At 41.9% G+C, this 19755-nt stretch overlaps 1 protein-coding gene across 4 annotated transcripts in view; it reads left to right on the forward strand.

Moving 5' to 3' along the window:
- LOC106581830 (myosin light chain kinase, smooth muscle) overlaps positions 1-19755 on the forward strand; it is an 88943-nt gene that overhangs the window by 36508 nt on the left and 32680 nt on the right. For all 4 annotated transcript variants that reach the window (XM_014164225.3, XM_014164223.3, XM_014164224.3 and 1 more), the window contains 7 exons: positions 177-380; positions 1486-1620; positions 12661-12813; positions 16376-16513; positions 18573-18770; positions 18900-19146; positions 19647-19727. In XM_014164225.3, coding sequence (XP_014019700.3) covers positions 177-380; positions 1486-1620; positions 12661-12813; positions 16376-16513; positions 18573-18770; positions 18900-19146; positions 19647-19727 — 1156 coding nt within the window. The remainder of the gene's footprint in view (positions 1-176; positions 381-1485; positions 1621-12660; positions 12814-16375; positions 16514-18572; positions 18771-18899; positions 19147-19646; positions 19728-19755) is intronic.

Genomic DNA, 19755 nt, shown 5'->3' on the forward strand with positions numbered 1-19755 from the left:
TTTTTTTAATATAAATTCTATATTTAATCCGAGAAAATAGTACAAGACCTTCCCAACACATTCCCACTTGAGATGTTTTTGACATTTTAATGGGCCATTTGGACAATGTTCACTAATAGCTACTTCATTGTTGCATGTTTATCCCATTAGACTGACTGACTGACGTGTTCTTCCAGTCTCAGGTTCTCCTGTGCCTGGCCTGAGCTGGGTTAAAGATGGCCTCCCTTTGAGACCCAGAGCAGGGCTGACCTTCCAGCAGGACGGCAACACACACATCGTCACTGTGACCAACGTCCAGAAGAGGGACAGTGGAACCTATGGATGCTCCATGACCACCAGCACTGGGAAGGTTTCTTCTACTTGGATCCTCAGTGTCAATAGTAAGTACTTAAGCTGCATCCCAAATTGCACCCTATTCCCTATATAGTGCACTACTTTTGACCAGAACCCTATGGGTCCTGGGCAAAAGTAAGGCACTATATAGGGAATAGGGTGCCGTTTGGGATGGAGTTTACTGTAAATAAGTACATTTTGCTTTAATAGGGTGAACTAAGGCCCTGGTTGTGTAGGCTCATTACATTACTCTTTTTCAGTGAACAGGTCTATGGTTGTGAAAGTGTAATAGTTTTGAGCAGTTTCTGGTCTCCAGCTCTGCCTTTGGGTAAAACAAACGTCTAATTCCTTTCCCCTGGCTGTCTCAATCAAAACATGGTAATGATGAAGGCAGGATACGTGAGCACATTGAGGTTAAGTCCATTCCTCAGCTACAGTGCTGAGTTAATCTAAAATGAGACTGTTGCATGTCCTTATAAGCCGTTTGTCTGTAACCAAATAAAAGTTGCTTGTTTATTTAATGATAATCAAAGTGAAACTATTTTAGTGGAGGATTTGGAGAGGTTTTGATATCTTGTCTAGTTGTTTTTGTTTGCACCAGTCGACAGTGATTGAATTTGCAGCAAAAGGGTGAGTCTGGCATTTTTATCGCGTTTATTTTCTATAATTCAGAACAGTGCCAAACACTATGCAGGTTCAGTTTATTTTGCTTGAGACTAGCAATATATATTTGTTGGGAGTGAGCATCCTTTAGGAATGACTGTAACAGTTCTTGTCTACCTATGCCATCTATTGGAAAGAAGGAAAATTGCATCTTGTCAGATACCCAGTCTGCGTCCCGATTTTCCCCCACTTCTCCCAAAGTGTGCACTGGCACACTCCCCGTCATCGATATAAAAGCTTTGGATTGGTGTAAGCTTTGGTTGGAGGGCATTTCCAGCATTGCTAAATCTAAGATGGGAGTGTGCAAGTGCACACTTTGGGAGAAGGGTGCAGAATCACGATGTACCCCCACTTTGCTAATACCACATTTGTCACTCTTGGACTGACCATTACCACACATTCCCTCATTTTAAATGTACTGCAAAGCTCCAATACAATGTAATATACTGTAAATGTTAATATACTATCTGTGTACTCCCTCCCCTACAGACCCACGGCTGGAGGGCAAGCCCCCGGCGTTCAGCACAGTCCTGAAGGGATGTTCAGTGAGTGAGGGCCAGGACTTCCTTCTGCAGTGCTCAGTGGATGGAAAGCCTCGACCTAACATCTCCTGGCTCCTAAACGGTGAGAGAGCCTATCATTACATCTTCCCCTGCAGTAAGTAGGGTTGCAAAAGTTTTCCAAAAATCATGGTTGAAGGATTCTGGAATACTTCCTGATTCTGGGAATCTTCCAACCAGGATTTCTGGAAACCCCGGGAGTTCTGGGAAAGTTAAGGGAATTTTGCAACCCTTTCCGTACCGGTCATCACCGTCCAGTTATGCCCATTTACCCACTAGAGGGGGGTGACTTCCTATTTTCAAGACTTTGAACCCACAGGACTGACCAACTAAAATCAGGTCAATTTCTATGAAAAGTGAAGGATGACATGAGAAGGGGGAGGAATACAGATTTCTCTGTACTCAGAACCCTCTTGAACAGATCAGCTAGGTGTGAGTTATTGTGTGTCCCCCAAATGGCGACCTATTTCCTATATAGTGCGCTACTTTTGACCAGAGCCCTATGGGATGCCATTTGGGACGCATTATAGTATTTCTGCTACTGCTTTCCCTCTCAGCCTGAGGGCGGCCGATCAGAGGACCACCATTTCACAAGTCTGGCTGCTCTGCTGCTGAAGGCTCATGTGTCTCTGTACCACGTCCAGATCACACACAGAGAATGTTTATTTTTTGTCTAAACGCTCCACATATTGAACGTCAGGGGAAACCCCCTTGAATGTTGTATTTTATAAGGTTACAATAAAAACAAATGTAAGCATGGCGTTGACAATTGATCTAGTAGAATTTCACAGTGAAACAAGGATATTATAGTTTTGTGATTTTCTATTTGTTTTTAGATCTATATTTAAAATTCCGTTTAGTTTCCGTTTTCAGACTTCATTTACCATTTTTATTTAGTTTGAGTATTCTAAAATCATTTCTATTGTTTTTATATTATTTAGTTTCAATGTTAATGTTAGGGACAGAAAGTAGCATATGTGTGCGAGGGTAGGATCCATTTACGTGTTGGCCAATAGTGTTTTTTGGGGGACGTCACTTCTTGCCACTGGGGGAGAAGTAATACATTTAAGTTATAATTCATAAATCAATCTTAATGTGACTTAGATTTAAAAAGATAATCGTCTGCCGTGCAGTTCAAAGCTATGGCCAGCTCTGGTTGTTGGTTGGTCACGGGTATTCTTTTGCCTGTTGTGGAACAGCTTGATAGCCTTGACTATGTTTCCCCTGTTGTCAGTTAGGACGAGAAGGATCTTCTCCTCTGGTATGTCCCATGCATCCAATGTGCAGTCAATTACCTCTCCGGTGTGCGGATGCTAAATCCGATGGCGGTTGAGCAATGCATGCTGTGCCTTGGTGAAGGAGGGGTGACAGAAGATGGCTGAAATGCTCATAAAGGAAGCAGTCAGTCCTTTCATGCTCCATCTACACACAGGGTTATTTTTCATGCCTCTTTCAGAATGTCATAACTTTCTGGGTTGCTGTATCCATTTGCAAAGCAATCAACCCATTTACTTTAGCACCGGCAGGAGTTTTGAACAAAATACAATTCTAATTGTCACATGCTTCATAAAAACTGTAGACTAACACTGAAATGCTTACTTAAGGGCCCTTCCCAACATTGCAGAGTGAAAGAAAATAGAAAAAAATAATAGAAAAGTAATAACATGTCATTTTAAATTTGCAATGAGAATAACTTAGCTATATACACAGGGTACCAGTACCGAAGGGGTCAGTGCAGATAGCCTTCTGTAGTGCCTTGCGGTTAGATGCCAAGCAGTTGCCATACCAAGAGGTGATGCAGCCAGTCTAGATGCTCTCAATGGTGCAGCTGTAGAACTTTTGGAGTATCTGAGGACCCATGCCAAATCTTTTCAGCCTCCTGAGGGGGAAGAGGTGTTGTCGTGCCATATTCATGACTGTATTGGTGTGTGTGTGGACCATGGTAGATCCTTAGTGAAGTGGAAACTGAAGAACTTGAAGCTCTGGACCCGCTCCATTACAGCCCTGTCGATGTGAATAGGTGCGTGCTCTTCCCTCCGTTTCCTGTAGTCCACAATCACCTCCTTTGTCTCGCTGATGTTGAGAGAGAGTGGTCGCTGTCCTGGCTTCGCACTGCCAGGTCTCTGACCGCCACTCTATAGGCTGTCTCATTGTCGTCGGTGATCAGACTTACCACCGTCGTGTCAACTTAATGATGCCGTTAGTCGTGCGCGGCCACACGGTCGTGGGTGTACAGGGAGGGACTAAGCATGCACCCGTGTTGATGGTCAACGTGGCGGACGTGTTGGTGCCTACCCTCACCACCTGGGGGCGGCCCGTCAAGAAATCCAGGATCCAGTTGCAGAGGGAGGTGTTCAGTCCCAGGTTTGTTAGCTTAGTGATGAGCTTGGAGGGCACTATGGTGTTGAACTCTGAGTTGTAGTCAATTAACAGCATTCTCACATGGGTGTTCCTCTTGTTCAGGTGGGAGAGGGGAGTGTGGAGTGCAATAGAGATTGCATAATATGTGTTAAAAGGTCTTCACAGGGTTCAAAAGTTGGACCCATTCCGAAATGAACATGGGGCTTTCCCACCCGGACACGATATACATGCATATACTGTACAATGCATTCGGAAAGTATTCAGTCCACTTGACTTTTTCCACATTTTGTTACGTTACAGCCTTATTCTAACATTGATGAAGTGTTTTTATTTATCAATCTACACACAATTCCTCAATGACAAAGCGAAAACAGGTTTTTAGAAACTTCTGCACATTTATTAAAAATAACAAACATAAATACCTTATTTACATAAGTATTCAGACCCTTTGTCCATGAACCTTGAAATTGAGCCTCAATGCATCCTGTTTCCATTGATCATCCATGAACTTGATTGGAGTCCACCTGTGGTAAATTCAGTTGATTGGACATGATTTGGAAAGGCACACACCTGTCTATATAAGGTCCCACAGTTGACAGTGCATGACAGAGCATAAACTCTTCCTAGAGCTGGCAGCCCGGCAAAACTGCGCAATCAGGGGAGAAGGGCCTTGGTCATAGAGGTGACCAAGAACCCAATGGTCACTCTGACAGAGCTCTAGAGTTCCTCTGTGGAGATGGGAGAACCTTCCAGAAGGACAACCATCTCTGCAGCACTCCACCAATCAGGCCTTTATGGTAGAGTGGCCAGACAGAAGCCACTCTTCAGTAAAAGGCACATGAAAGCCAGCTTGGAGTTTGCCAAAAGGCACCTAAAGATTATCAGACCATGAGAAACAAGATGCTCTGGTCTGATGAAACCAAGATTGAATTCTTTAGCCTGAATGCCAAGTGTCATATCTGGAGGAAACCTGCCACCATCCCTACGGTGAAGCACGGTGGTGGCAGCATCATACTGTGGGGATGTTTTGCAGGGACTGGGAGACTGGTCAGGATCGAGGGAAAGATGAATGGAGCAAAGTACAAATGTAATACATTTTAGAAGAAGACTGCAACGTAAGAAAATGTGGAAAAAATCAAGGGGTCTGAATACTTTCTGAATGCACTGTAAAAAAAATAAATAATGTATTAGGAGACCTATTCTGAACGAAGACAACTAGACCCATTCCGTATCTACCTGGTCAGATCCAGACCCGATCCGAGGTGAGGGAAGCAACAGATGAGTACATTTTTTTTAAGCTACTTTGTTAACCAGAACTGATAAAGCGCGAGAGGGGGAGAGGTGCTGCTCTAGCAGGTGGGTGAGGGGCCGTACTGTGAGCAAGTGACACGGAGGAGGAGGGAGAGACAAGAGGCAGCAACTAACCAACCAAGCTGACTCGCGCTATAGTAGACTAATAGCTGCCATAGCTAGGTTATTTATCATCAATTATGATTGCGAAGTACCTGTCTTGACTGCATAAAACCGGAAGAAGCTATTTAAGCTGCGCTTTCTCATCCTACAGTTACAAATTACAAAAACCATTAAGAATATTAAGTAGCAGCCTACCTCTTGGCTCTTAGGCTACAACTATCTTTCATTGATTAGATAGCTCCTAACTTTTTAGGAGTGTCACTGGTACTTCCTGTTTGGAATCAGGGGGATATACACTGAACATAAATAAAAACGCATGTAAAGTGTTCGTTTCATGAGCTGAAATAAAAGATCCCAGACATTTTCCATATGCACAAAAAGCTTATTTCTCTAGCATTATTAGTGTTAGGAAGCATTTCTCCTTTGCCAAGATAATCCATCCCCTTGACAGGTATAGCATATCAAGAAACTGATTAAACAGCATGATCATTACACAGGTGCACCTTGTGCTGGGGACAATAAAAGGCTACTCTAAAATGTGCAGTTTTGTCACAACACAATGCCACAGATGTCTCAAGTTCTGAGGGCATGTGCAATTGGCATGCTGTCTGCAAGAATGTCCACTAGAGCTGTTGCCAGAGAATGTAATGTTCATGTCTCTACCATAAGCTGCCTCAATGTCGTTTTAGAGAATTTGGCAGTGTCCAATCAGCCTCATAACCATAGACCATGTGTATTGCTTTGTGACAGGGCGAGCGGTTTGCTGATGTCCACGTTGTGAACAGAGTGCCCCATGGTGGCAGTGGGGGTATGGGCAGGCATAAACTACAGACAACGAACACAATTGAATTTTATCAATGACAATTTGAATGCACAGAGATACCGTGATGAGTTCTTGAGGCCCATTGTTGTGCCATTCATCTGCCACCATCACCTCATGATTCAGCGTGATAATGAACGGCCCCATGTTGCAAGGATCTGTACACAATTCCTGGAAGCTAAAAATGTCCCAGTTCTGCCATGGCTTTAATACTTACCAGACATGTCACCCATTATGCATGTTTGTGATGCTCTGGATTGACGTGTGTTCCAGTTCCCGCCAATATCCAGCAACTTCGCACAGCCATTGAAGAGAAGTGTGAAAACATTCCACAGGCCACAATCAACAGCCTGATCAACTCTATGCGAAGGAAATGTCGCTCTGCATGAGGCAAATGATGATCATACCATAACTGACTGGTTGTGTGATCCACGCTCATACTTTTTTTTAAAAGGTATATGTGACCAACAGATGCCTATCTGTATTCCCAGTCATGTGAAATCCATAGATTAGGGCCTAATGAATTGATTTTAATTGACTGATTTCCTTATAAACTGTAACTCAGTAAAATATTTGCATGTTTATTTTTGTTCAGTATAGTTTGTTTTTCTTAATTTTATTTCAGTTTCCTAAATAGTTTTTTGCAATTACGTTTTTTTATTTTAGTTTTTGTGTACTTTAATAACCTTGCAGTTAACACTATTTTCTGTATTGTAGCTGGGTTATTTTTATACTTCTGTATTTAATTCAAATGCATCATATTCTATTGAAGTTCGGTTTTATCTGTGTCCATCACTTGACTCTCAACATAGGGATTCAGTTCTCAACTCTAACTTGCATTACCGGTCAAAAGTTTGGCCCCTGAACTTGTTTGTAAACTTATAGGGGTGAGTCTAGGCCAGTAATTGTTTATGTTTTGTGCTTCGGGGGCCAAATGTGTTCTTGAGTTGAATTATCCTCTTCAGAAAACATCTTGATCTTTAAACACTAATTGAATTGACTTGTTTTAGAGAAGGATCTCACAGTCTCAGTCCTAAATGGCATCCTAATCCCTTCATAGTATAGTACTTTTGACCAGACCCCTATATACCCTGGTCAGAAGTATTGCACTATATAGGGTTTCATTAGGGATGTACTCATAGTTTCCAAAGGTCCGCTTCTCTTAGTGCTCCAGGTTTGAGCTGTGTGTGCATGAGCTGTTGATGTTATCCTCTAGCCTCTTGAAGACGGATAGACAGTTAATGGCATCATAGTCAACTCAGGGAAGCGAAATAGTCCTGTTCCCAGCAACTGTGTAGGGATCCCAGTACCAACCCATTCACAACCCTCTGTTCTCTTCTGTTCCTACCGCTGGAAAATACACCCACAGCCATTAAACAAATATGAAGCCTAGGAACCATATAAAGGAAAAACATGCATCCCTCCTTCCTGAAACCCTCCTGAAGTATTACACCCAGACAGACTTGGCAAGTGTTTGTGCTCCCTAAGCAGACATCTGAGATTCTCTCTTTCCGAGACTCGGACTTGTGCAGGCCGATTCTGAAATAGCTACCAACAGGCTCCCCTGGATTTCAAAGTGAATGCCTTTCTTGGGATCGGGTTGTCCAGCACTGGGCGCGGGAGCCATTTTATAATTGTTGGTGGCAGAGCATCACAACTCATCCAGGTTAAATTCAACACAGAGCTCGCTAGCTTCCCGACTGTGAAACGTAGGCCTGTGAGGAAAGATTAATACATAGTGCCTTCAGAAAGTATTCATACCCCTTGACTTATCCCACATTTTGTTGTTAAAGCCTAAATAAAAAATGATTAAATATTTTTCTCATCCATCTACACACAATACCCCATAATGACAAAGTGAAAACATATTTTTAGAAAAGTATTCAAATTTATTACAAGTGAAATACAGAAATATCTAATTTACATAAGTATTCATACCCCTGAGTCAATACATGTTAGAATCACCTTTGGCTGTGAGTCTCTTTTTGGGTATGTCTCTATGAGCTTTGCCCACCTGGATTGTAAAATATTTGCTCATTATTCTTTCAAAAATTCTTCAAGCAGGGTCAAGACAGCCATTTTCAAGATGTTGCCATAGATTTTCAAGCTGATTTTAAGTCAACTTTAACTAGGCCACTTAGGAACATTCAATGTCGTCTTGGTAAGCAACTCCAGTGTATATTTGGACTTGTCTGGCTGAAAGGTGAATTTGTCTCCGTGTCTGGTGAAAAGCAAGACTGACCAGGTTTTCCTCTAGGATTTTGCCTGTGCTTAGCTCCATTCCATTTATTTTTTTTATCCTGAAAAACTCCCCTGTCCTTAAGGATTACATGCATACCCATAAGATGGTGTAGCCACCACTATGCTTGAAAAAATGGAGAGTGCTACTCAATGTTTTGTATATGATTTTCTCCAATTTGTATTCAGGACAAAAAGTTAATTGCTTTTCCAAATATTTTGCAGTGTTACTTTAGTGCCTTGTTGAAAAGAATCCTGTTTGCACTCTGTCATTTATGTTAGTATTGTGGAGTAACTACAATGTTGTTGATCCATCCTCTATTTTCTCCTATCACAGCCATTAAACTCTGTTTTAAAGTCATCATTGGCCTCATGGTGAAATCCATAAGACAGTTGCCGGAGAGGAAGGAAGCCAGATCTTTGTATCGACTGGATGTATTGATACACCATCCAAAGTCTAATTAGTATCTTTGAATATGAATGTCTGCTTTCTGTATTTTTACCCATCTACCTATATGTGCCCTTCTTTGCGAGGCATTGGAAAACCTCCTTGGTCTTCGTGGTTGTATTTGAAATTCACTGCTCGACTGAGGGACAATTGTATGTGTGGGGAACAGAGATGAGGTACTCATTCAAAAATCACGTTAAACACTTATTGGTATTGATTATTATGTTTTGTAACTTGTCAAACACATTTTTGCACTTATTTAGGCTTGCCATTACAAAGGGGTTGAATTCTTATGGACTCAAGGCATTCCAGCTTTTCATTTTTTTAAATTTATTTGTAAATAATTCTAAAAACATAATTCTACTTTGACATTATGGGTTATTTTGTGTGTGTGTGTGTGCATAGGCCAGTGTCACAATCTCAATTTAATCTATTTTAAATTCAGGCTGTAACACAATCAAATGTGGAAAAGGTCAAGGGGTGTGAACACTTTCTGAAGGCGCACTGTATGATAAAGAAAGATCTTTTGCCGTTGTATCAGCATTTACCTCCGTGAGGTGTTGTCTTTTTATGCCTCTGCATATCTATTCGTTTTTATGAGCGATTTTACAGCAAGCTTATGTTTGCTTAATATGAATGAACGTCAACGGAACATTAAGAACTGTAAAATACTATGCTTTATCGGAGTAATGGCTGAACAAAGACATGCATGGACAGGACAGAATAGCAGCATCTGGTAAGATCCTTAGGGGTGGGGTTTGTCTGTTTGTGAACAAAGACTGGTGCACAAGCTCTAATATTAAGGACGTCTCAAGGTTCTGCTCGCCTGAGTTATACCTCATGATGAGCTGTAGACCATACTATTTACCAAGAGTCTATATTTTTTGTAGCTGTTTAATTACCACCACAAACCGATGCTGGCACTAAGACCGCACTCAGCGAGCTGTATAGGGCCATAAGCAAACAATAAAATGCTCATCCAGATGCGGTGCTCCTAGTGGCTGCTGAATTTAATGCAGGAAAACTGAAATCTGTTTTACCTCATTTCTACCAGCATGTAACCTGTGCAACTAGAGGGGGAAAAAAGATACTAGATCACCTTTACTCCACACACAAACAAAGCATTCCCTTGCCCTACATTTGTCAAATCTGACCATAATGCCATCTTCCTGATTGCTGCTTACAAGCAAAAACTCAAACAGGAAGTACCAGTGCTGCGCTCAATACGAAAGTGGTCAGATGAAGCGGATGCTAAGCTATTGGACTGTTTCGCTGGCACAGATTGGAATATGTTACGGGATTCATCCGATGGCATTGAGGAGTTTACCACATGAGTCACAGGCTTAATTAAAAAGTGCATTGACGATGTCGTCCCCACAGTGACAGTACGTACATATCCCAACCTGAAGCCATAGATTACAGGTCACATCCGCACTGAGGTAAAGGCTATTGTTGCTGCTTTCATAAGCAGGACACTCATCTGGACGCTTATAAGTAATCCTGCTACAACCTCCAACAAACAGGCAAAGTGTCAATACAGGACTAATATCAAGTCCTACTACACCGGCTCTGACGCTCATCGGATGGGGCAGGGCTTGCAAACTGTCACAGATTACAAAGGGAATCCCAGTCGAGAGCTGCTCAGTGACGTGGGCCTACCAGTTGAGCTAAATGCCTTCTATGCTTGCTTCAAGGCAAGCAACACTTGCGTGAGAGCACCAGCTGTTCCGGATGACTGTGATCACTCTCTCCGTAGCTGATGTAAGACCTTTTCAGAGGGCCAGACAGATTACCAAGACACATGCTCGGAGCATGCGTTGAGCAGCTGTAGAGGAGCGCGTCGAGAGCTTCAAGTTCCTCGGTGTTCACATCGCTAAGGACCTATCATGGTCCAAACACACCAACACAGTAGTGAAGAGGGCACAACAACAACTCTTTCCCCCTCAGGAGGCTGAAAAGATTTGGCATGTGAACTTTTTGAACTAAATCTTTTTGACTCTATGCGCACACACTGGACTATAGTGTGTGTGTGTGTGTGTGTTATAATTGCCACACTTCCACATATGCTGCTGCTACTGTCTTATGTATCCTGTCACTTTACCCCTACATATCTACCTCAATTTCCCCATACCCCTGCACATTGACTCGGTACTGGTACCCATGTATATAGCCAAGCTGTCATTGCTCATTGTGTTTTATTCCTTGTTAATGTTTTTCTATATTTACAGTACCGGTCAAAAGTTTGGACACATCTACTCATTTCAGGGTTTTTCTTTATTTTTACTATTTTCTACATTGTAGAATAATAGTGGACATCAAAACTTTGAAATGACACATATGGAATCATGTAGTAACCAAAAAAGTGTTAAACAAATCAATATGTTTTGAGATTCTTCAAAGTAGCCACCCTTTGCCTTGATGACAGCTTTGCACACTCATGTCACTCTCTCAACCAGCTTCATGAGGTAGTCAACTGGAATGCATTTCAATTAACAGGTGTGCCTTGTTAAAAGTTAATTTGTGGAATTTCCTTGCTTAATGTGTTTGAGCTAATCAGTTGTGTTGTGACAAGGTAGGGGTGGTATACAGAATATGGCCCTATTTGGTAAAAGACCAAGTGCATATTATGGCAAGAGCAGCTCAAATAATCAAAGAGAAATGACAGTCCATTACTTTAAGACATGAAGGTCAGTCAATCCGGAAAATGTCAAGAACTTTGAAAGTTTCTTCAAGTCTTGTCGCAAAAACCATCAAGCAATATGATGAAACTGGCTCTCATGAGTACCGCCACAGGAAAGGAAGACCCAGAGTCACCTCTGCTGCAGAGGATAAGTTCAATAGAGTTACCAGCCTCAGAAATTGCAGCCCAAATTCAGAGTTCAGGTAAGACAAATCTCAACATCAGATGGGACTGAGTGAATCAGGCCTTCATGGTTGAATTGCTGCAATGAAGTAGTACACAGTGTTGTACGAGATCTTAAGTTTCTTGGAATTTTTCTCGCATGAAATGGCCTTCATTTCTCAGAACAAGAATAGACTGACAAGTTTCAGAAGGAAGGTCTTTGTTTCTGGCCATTTTGAGCCTGTAATCGAACATACAAATGCTGACTCCAGATACTCAACTAGTCTAAAGAAGGCCAGTTGTATTGCTTCTTTAATCAGCTCCACAGTTTTCAGCTGTGCTAACATAATTGCAAAAGGGTATTTTAATGATCAATTAGCCTTTTAAAATGATATACTTTATATTAGCTAACACAACGTGCCATTGGAACACAGGAGTGAGTGATGGTTGCTGATAATGGACCCTTGTACGCCTATGTAGATATTCCATTAAAAGTCAGCCGTTTCCAACTACAATAGTCATTTACAACATTAACAATGTCTACACTGTATTTCTGATCAATTTGATGTTATTTTATTGGACAAAAAATGTGCTATTCTTTCAAAAACAAGGACATTTCTAAGTGACCCCAAACTTTTGAACGGTAGTGTAATTTTTGCATTGTTGGGAAGTAAGCGAGCACTTCACTGTTATGCTACACCTGTATACAAAACTTGACCATTCAGAATTGATTTGAAGGAATACACTCTCTTAGTCCCTTGATTTGATATGAAAATGGATTTACACAACATGTCCTGCATGGTAAACGTCTTAATTTCTAATGACCTTTCTTTCATGATCCTCTCCCCAATACGGCCCTGCTTTACCATGACAGCAAAAGAGTGTACCCTGCTCTGTGTAAGAGAAACTATTTTAGCTGGGAGTGGATTGTGTTTAGGTGTTCTTCAAGTGTGACATATTTTCCTCTCTCTTTCCCCATCAGACAAGCCCATGCCGTACGCCCACTCTTCCTTTGAGAATGGCCTGGCCCAACTCACAGTCCAGGGTGCCCTGCCAGAGGACGAGGGCCAGTACACCTGTGTCGCTGAGAACATCCATGGGAGAGCCGTGTGTACTGCCAAAGTCCTCATCAAAGGTGGGCCTGGGAGCCTCTACAGAGGCCATATGTATCAAATTTCTCAGGCGCGTTTACACAGGCAGCCTAATTCTGATATTTGTTTTTCACTAATTGGTCTTTTAACCAATCAGATCTTTTGCCCATAATTGGGCAAAAGATCAGAATTGGATTGCCTGTGTAAACGCTACCTCAGAGTAGGAGTGCTAGTATCAGCTCCCCTCTGTCCATGTAATCTTATTCATTGTCATCTAAAAGGCTAAACTGATCTAGATCAGCACCCCTACTCTGAGACGCTTGATACATCCAGCCCCAGATGTGTTTCTTTATCCTTTGCATCTTTGAGAAGACACATTTAATCTGTGATTGATGTATCAGATATTTCCCAGAGGACTACCCCAATAGAGCACATAATAGGCATGTCATTATTTCTCAATATGATGCTTATTACTTGTACTTTTGTAGTTCCGCTATTAGTCCCCGAAGCCCTATAGTTTGTAATATATTCACATTTTATGACTTTGGCTTTGAAAAGTCTGCAGTGCTAAAATTAGGGGAATGACCAATGAATATGTTATTTTGATAAGTGGGTTTTTGAAAATCTAAACACGCGTTTTGTTTTGGCTAAATTGAGAATGCGCTCAATTCATGAGATGGGGGAAAAAGCTTATTTGTTTCAGAATGAGTATTTGACTGTTTGCTGAAGCCCTGAAATGTCTCTCTTGTGAGTACTTTGAGCCTCTTTTGAAGTAGTGCTACTCTAAGATAATAGCTATTTAGGGCTCCGATGTAGCATTTAAGGAAACATCTGCTCTCTCTGTTTCAGCATGCATTTTGTCTTTGTCCCAAATGGCACCCTATTTCCTTAAGTAGTGCACTACTTTTGACCATGGCCCTGATTAAAAGCAGCGCACCATGTAAGCAATTGGGTACCATTTGGGATGAAATCCTTGTCTACCAGCACACACTGGGCTTCAAGGTTGAGGTTCAGCTATTTGTTTCGCTGGGGTAAACATTTGAAATACCATTTTCCCAGGGGCACACTCCAACATTCAAACATAATTTACGACCAAAGCAAGTGTGTTTAGTGAGTCCGCCAGATCAGAGGCAGTAGGAATGACCAGGGATGTTTGGTTGATAAGTGCGTGAAATTGACTATTTTCCTGTCCTGCTAAGCATTCAAAATGTAACGAGTACATTTACATTTAAGTCATTTAGCAGACGCTCTTATCCAGAGCGACTTACAAATTGGTGCATTCACCTTATGATATCCAGTGGAACAACCACTTTATAATAGTGCATCAATCTTTTAAAGGGGGGGGGCGGTTAGAAGGATTACTTTATCCTATCCTAGTACTTTTGGGTGTCAAGGAAAATGTATGGAGTAAAAAGTACAACATTTTCTTAAGGAATGTAGTGAAGTAAAAGTTGTCAAATTGAAATGGTAAAGGACAGATACCCCAAAAAACTACTTAAGTAAAAATACTTGGAAGTACTACTTAAGTACTTTACACCACTGGTCAAAGGTAGTGCACGATAAAGAGAATATGGTGCCATTTGGAATGCTGGCTGAGGCAGCAGTGAAGCAGGGCTGTTTAAGCAACAGTGCTGATGGAAACATGCTGGAGATGCCTTGGATCTCCCTCTGGCATGCTGGATACGCATACAGACAGTGGGCTGTGTTTATGACAAGCCTGCCTCTGTCTGTTGGGTCCTGACGTCCACAGGGTTAGAACCATTTCGATTTATGAACTTGGGGGGGGGGGGGCGTTGACTACGTAGAACCAAACACCATACATGGTGTGCATGAATCAAGGAGCGAGGGCCAAAAAGTTCCCGTTGGTCTCTCGTTCTCCCTTGTTCTCTCTCTCACAGCGAGGCTGGCCTGTTTTGGTGCCCAGACTACCACAGTAACAGCATGAAGCGAACCCATGCACATGCGCAGATACTGTGTATGACTGTGTTAGAGCGAAGTCTTGAGTCTCGCTCATCTTAATATCTGCCGTGCTGTTCGTTGCAACGTAATTTAGCTGAGTCTACCTTTTCAATGGACTAAAGTGTAATGGTGAGTCAAGTAATTTGATTTTGGACTCTCAAAGACCTTGGCAGGAACATCGTCTCTGTGGTCGTCTTTAAGGAGATTATTCCAGTGTTTGCATATTCAGGGAATGTTCCTTGCATGTTTGCCAAGAACATCACAATATTGGGAGCTGCCTACGTAGAACCAAACACAGTACATGCTGGTAATGTTCAGGATGTGTCTAGTATTCATGGCTGAATTCCAAATGGCACCCTATTCCCTATGTAGTACAGTACTTTTTAAAAGGGCCCATAGCGCTCTGGTCAAAGGTAGTGCCCTCTATAGTGCACTAAATAGGAAAAAACGGTCCCATTTGGGATGCAGACCCCATCAGAGATGGTAGAGAAAGCAAGACACCCTACTCCCTTATTTTATTTTATTACACAGACCAGAACCGTGACCATTTTTTTCCAATGGTAACTGCCCAAGTTAATTTATCCACCATATTTTATAGCATTGCTTTGTGCTCCAGATGGCAAGTCCATATGCGGATCAGGTGTACTCGTGACGTTCTGCTCCATAGCTTCTGGAAGTGTTCAGACAGTGGCTGCTGCTGCTGCAGCACCTATATATGCTTGGCTGCCAATGTCATTAAGAACATAAACAGTTTTCCACAGATTCTTTGGTATGGGTTCTTCAGTATTTTAGGTTTCAGATATCCTGCGGTAGACTGCCAGACAGCTCATTTCCTGATGTAGGAGAGCTGTTGCTCTCTCCCAGAAGGTTATCTTTTTCTGAACGAGCAGAGACTCCCAAGAGACGCACAGGGAGTTTGTTAACATCAGCATGTTCCTCATTGTTTTTCTAAATCGCCATGACTGTGTCCCAAATGGCTCCCTATATAGTCTACTACTTTTGACCATGGGCTATGGTCATAAGTAGTCCACTATATGGGGTGCCATTTGGGATGTATTTTAAGAGATCCACTCCAGCCTCTATATATAGTACTCCAGGAATCCATGTTGAGGTATTTATTTACATGACTGTGAAGGAAAGACCTTCACTTGGAGTAGACTCTCTTAATATAGCATATTTATCTGTGAAGCAAGTAATGTTATGTCTTTGACTGGAATGAAAAATGAACAGAAGGACAAACTCCCAATAGCCTGCGCTGATTGGTGTTTGCACACACCCAACTGCTAATTGTCTCGTTGTTGGTTGTTTAATTTCACACTGGCGGACTGACACAGGCGCACATGATGTTAGCTAATGAATGAATGTCTTTTTAACCTGTGTCAGAAGTGTTTGGAGAGTCCTCCAAGCAAGGCGACGTTTTTGCTGCTAATGGTTTTTACTTGCTCTGCAGTTTTAAAATAAATGAAGTCATTTTTTTATCTGTTGTTTTAAGCCTTTTGACTGTTAGAGTAGGCCCAGCTCGCTCACGATGACCGTCAACTGGGGGAAAGTTAACTGTCGTTTGGTTCTCTTGGCTTAGTATGCTGTTCAATGAATTACTCATGTTCCTGTTCTGTAAAAAGTAACCCTGCAAATGTTACTTTTCAGCTAAGAAAAGTGCCAAGAGGACGGACCCTCCAAATGCAGTCGACACCAAGAAGCCATCGGCCCCTGTGTTTCTCAGAGGTCTGAAGGATCTAAAAGTCATGGACGGTAGCCAAGTCATCATGACCGTGGAGGTCACTGGTAAGAGAAGGCCTCTCGGGTCGTATTCATTAGGCACCAAACGGAAGAAAACAGACAAACAGGAGAGGGACTACCTGGACAAGTCCAATAAGAAGTTTTCCCCCTCTGTTAAAAAATAACCGCTTTACTTTGAAAAACATTTTTGCTGTGGTGCACCCCAATGAATACAACCCTGGTGGGTGTCTCATTTTAGCCCTCATTCCCATTAATCAGAATGGAAAAGTCAGCGTGTGTGTTTTCAGCGACTGTTTGCTTTAGACGCTGGTATTTCCTGCTTGGCCCCCCAGAGATACTTGTTTGGTTTTCGGGTGTTTTCTGCATTTCCATTTCCTTCCAATGTGTGACCTGAGGGGATGGATTGACTCTGACTATTATCACATTATTATTATTATTATTATTACGTAATCTTCATTATCCTACCGAGGTTGTTTGCATGGGGGAGGAGTCGCTAGTAATACGTTGTATGATTTAGATTATTCTAGACCTAGTCTTTTTAATGTAAATGGTGATGGAGCAGGAGGGTCTCTTGCTATATTTTCTTATGAAGATTTATGATAGCATTAAAGCACATGCATTTTATTTTGATCATGCCTATGTGAAAAACGCATACAATTATGCCAGACAATTGTATATCATTGAATGTGTTATGTAATACAACCCGTCATAACGGCCTGTTACTATAGGGCACAATTTAAAGTCATAGTTCACCCAAAGTTAGAAAATGATTTTAGTTTCCTTACTCAGTAAGCTGTCTGTGGACAAGGTGAGACTGAAATCCATGCTTTGGTTTTGTTTACCTGTCCACTGTCTCCAAATGCTTACTTTTTTGCATTTTTGTCCAAAAACCAATGCAAGTCAATATTCCATATTAGTATTTTTTGTGTTTCCTATCAAAATCAGGGTTGGGGTCAATTCTTAATTTTAGAATTCAATCCATTAATTGAAATGTGAATTTGAATTAGAGGAAGTAGAACCAATTCAAAGAAATTCGAATAACATATGAAACGTAAGTCTCATTCTTTTGGTAAATATTTTTGCCAAAAGCATCTCCCACCTCTTACTTAATCAATAAGGCCCGAGGGGTGTGGTATATGGCCAATATACCCCGGTTACGGGCTGTTCTTACGCATGATGCAACACGGACTGCCTGGACACAGCCTTTAGCCGTGGTATATTGTCCATATCACAAACCCCCGAGGTGCCTTATTGCTATTATAAACTAGTTACCAACATAATTAGAAAAGTACAAATACATTTTTTGTCATACCCGTGGTATACGGTCTGATATACAGTACCATGGCTGTCAGCCAATCAGAATTCAGGGCTTGAACCATCCAGTTTGTAATAAAGAAAAGATACCATTTCAAATATTAGTTTGATTATAACTCAATATTGAACAGTATTTTGTTTGAGTTTTTGCTTTGAGATGTAAGGTCAAAGATGGTGGATAAATGAAGACATCCCATAAAGGCCATTTATCATCGTTTTTTGTTGTTGTCAGAGTTCAGATCTACTAAGTAAGGAATCATCCATTTTGAATGTTATATTGTATTTCTGCATCTTTGAGTGATGTTCTATCGATTTCCATGGGTGTTTTCATGTGTATCTGAGCTATTCGGCGTTCAAGCAGGCAGAAATACAGCCGGGAAATGATCCTGGGAATTGATAGAACATCGCTCTGAGATGCACAAATACGATCTAACATTCAAAATGGGTGAATCTTTCCTTTTAAAGGGGTGGCTCTCCCATAGGCAATAATTGATAGTAGCTGGGCTGGTCTTTGATTCATTGACTCTATATGAACCAGAAAAAAAGTGTTAAAATAAACAATGCCATAATTTCATTGAATTAAATTATACTTTTAGTTCCAATTCTGCTTCCTGTGGTGTGTGGCCAATTGAATTGGAATGATAGACTAACTCGCAACTCCATTCTGAATTTACCTCAACCCTGGTCCAAATCATCTTAGTCACTATTGATCTACACAATCCATTTTAGACACTTTGAAATGATGTGGACATGAAACACGAGAATTTAATGTGACCTTTTATGGTCTTAGGGAATCCTCATCCAGAGATTGTGTGGCTCCACAATGGGAAGGAGATCCAGGAGTCGGAGGACTTCCACTTTGAGCGGAAGGGGAACCAATGCAGTCTGTTCATCCAGGAAGTCTTCCCTGAGGACACTGGGAAATACACCTGTGAGGCATGGAACAAAGTAGGGGAGGTTCGCACTGAGGTCTCACTCACTGTACAAGGTAGGCTAGCAGCCTAGCTAACTTCACTTGAGATAGCTCGGTGTGTCAGGTGAAATTGTATGTATTAAACTGTAGCAGATGTAGTTTATGCCTAGGTTTACAAAATTCATATCCATGTCTGTCTTCCAGAGCCCCAGGACGGGGTCCAGCCCTGGTTCATCACAAAGCTCAAGCCCACCACCGCCTACCTGGGCCAGAATGTCCTGCTGTCCTGTGCCATCGCTGGGGACCCCTTCCCCCAGTGGAGCTGGATGAAGCAGGGCCAGGTGGTGACCACTGACCCGGACTATGAGATACTGCAGAAGGAGGATGTGGTATCCCTGCTCATTAGACGAGTCCGGTCCCACCACGCCGGGGACTACGAGATCAGCCTGAGGTAGGCTTCTACATCCCAAATGGCACCCTATTCCCTATGAAGTGCACTACTTTTGACTAGATGACCAGGGATGCACTTCATAGGGAATAGGGTGCCATTTGGGACCTAGTGGAGTGGAGGACTCCTTATACAGTAGATTACTCACTTCTGTAGTCTGGAGAAGGGGCTGTTTTGGTTGGAACACAGTAACAATGTCATTTACAGTATAACGTACTATAAGATGCTACTACTTGTCTACCTCTGACATCATATGGAACATTTGAATGTTTCACTTTACATATGTTTTGTTGTGCTTTGATTGGTTATTATAATGCATGGGGTTAGGGTTACATGTTGAAAAGTCACGTTAAGGTCATCTAAAACTGCCATCACTGAGACGCAAGCCCTCTTCTTGATGCTGTCCCTTTTTTAGAGGGATTTGTTCTGGAAGGACCAGTAACAGCCAATGAAAACACTCCCCTTCCCCAGGTTTCCATTCCTTTTCTCATCCTCTCTTCTAGGAACAAAGTGGGTGACTGCAGTTGTGTTGCCACTCTGGTGGTCAGTGAGGGTGCAGTGGTGTCCAGTGGAGAGCACCAAACGTATGTAACTAACTAGCCTACTGCTTCA

Source organism: Salmo salar, chromosome 21 (assembly GCF_965601325.2).
Source record: "Salmo salar chromosome 21, fSalSal1, whole genome shotgun sequence".
Lineage (NCBI taxonomy): Eukaryota > Metazoa > Chordata > Actinopteri > Salmoniformes > Salmonidae > Salmo > Salmo salar.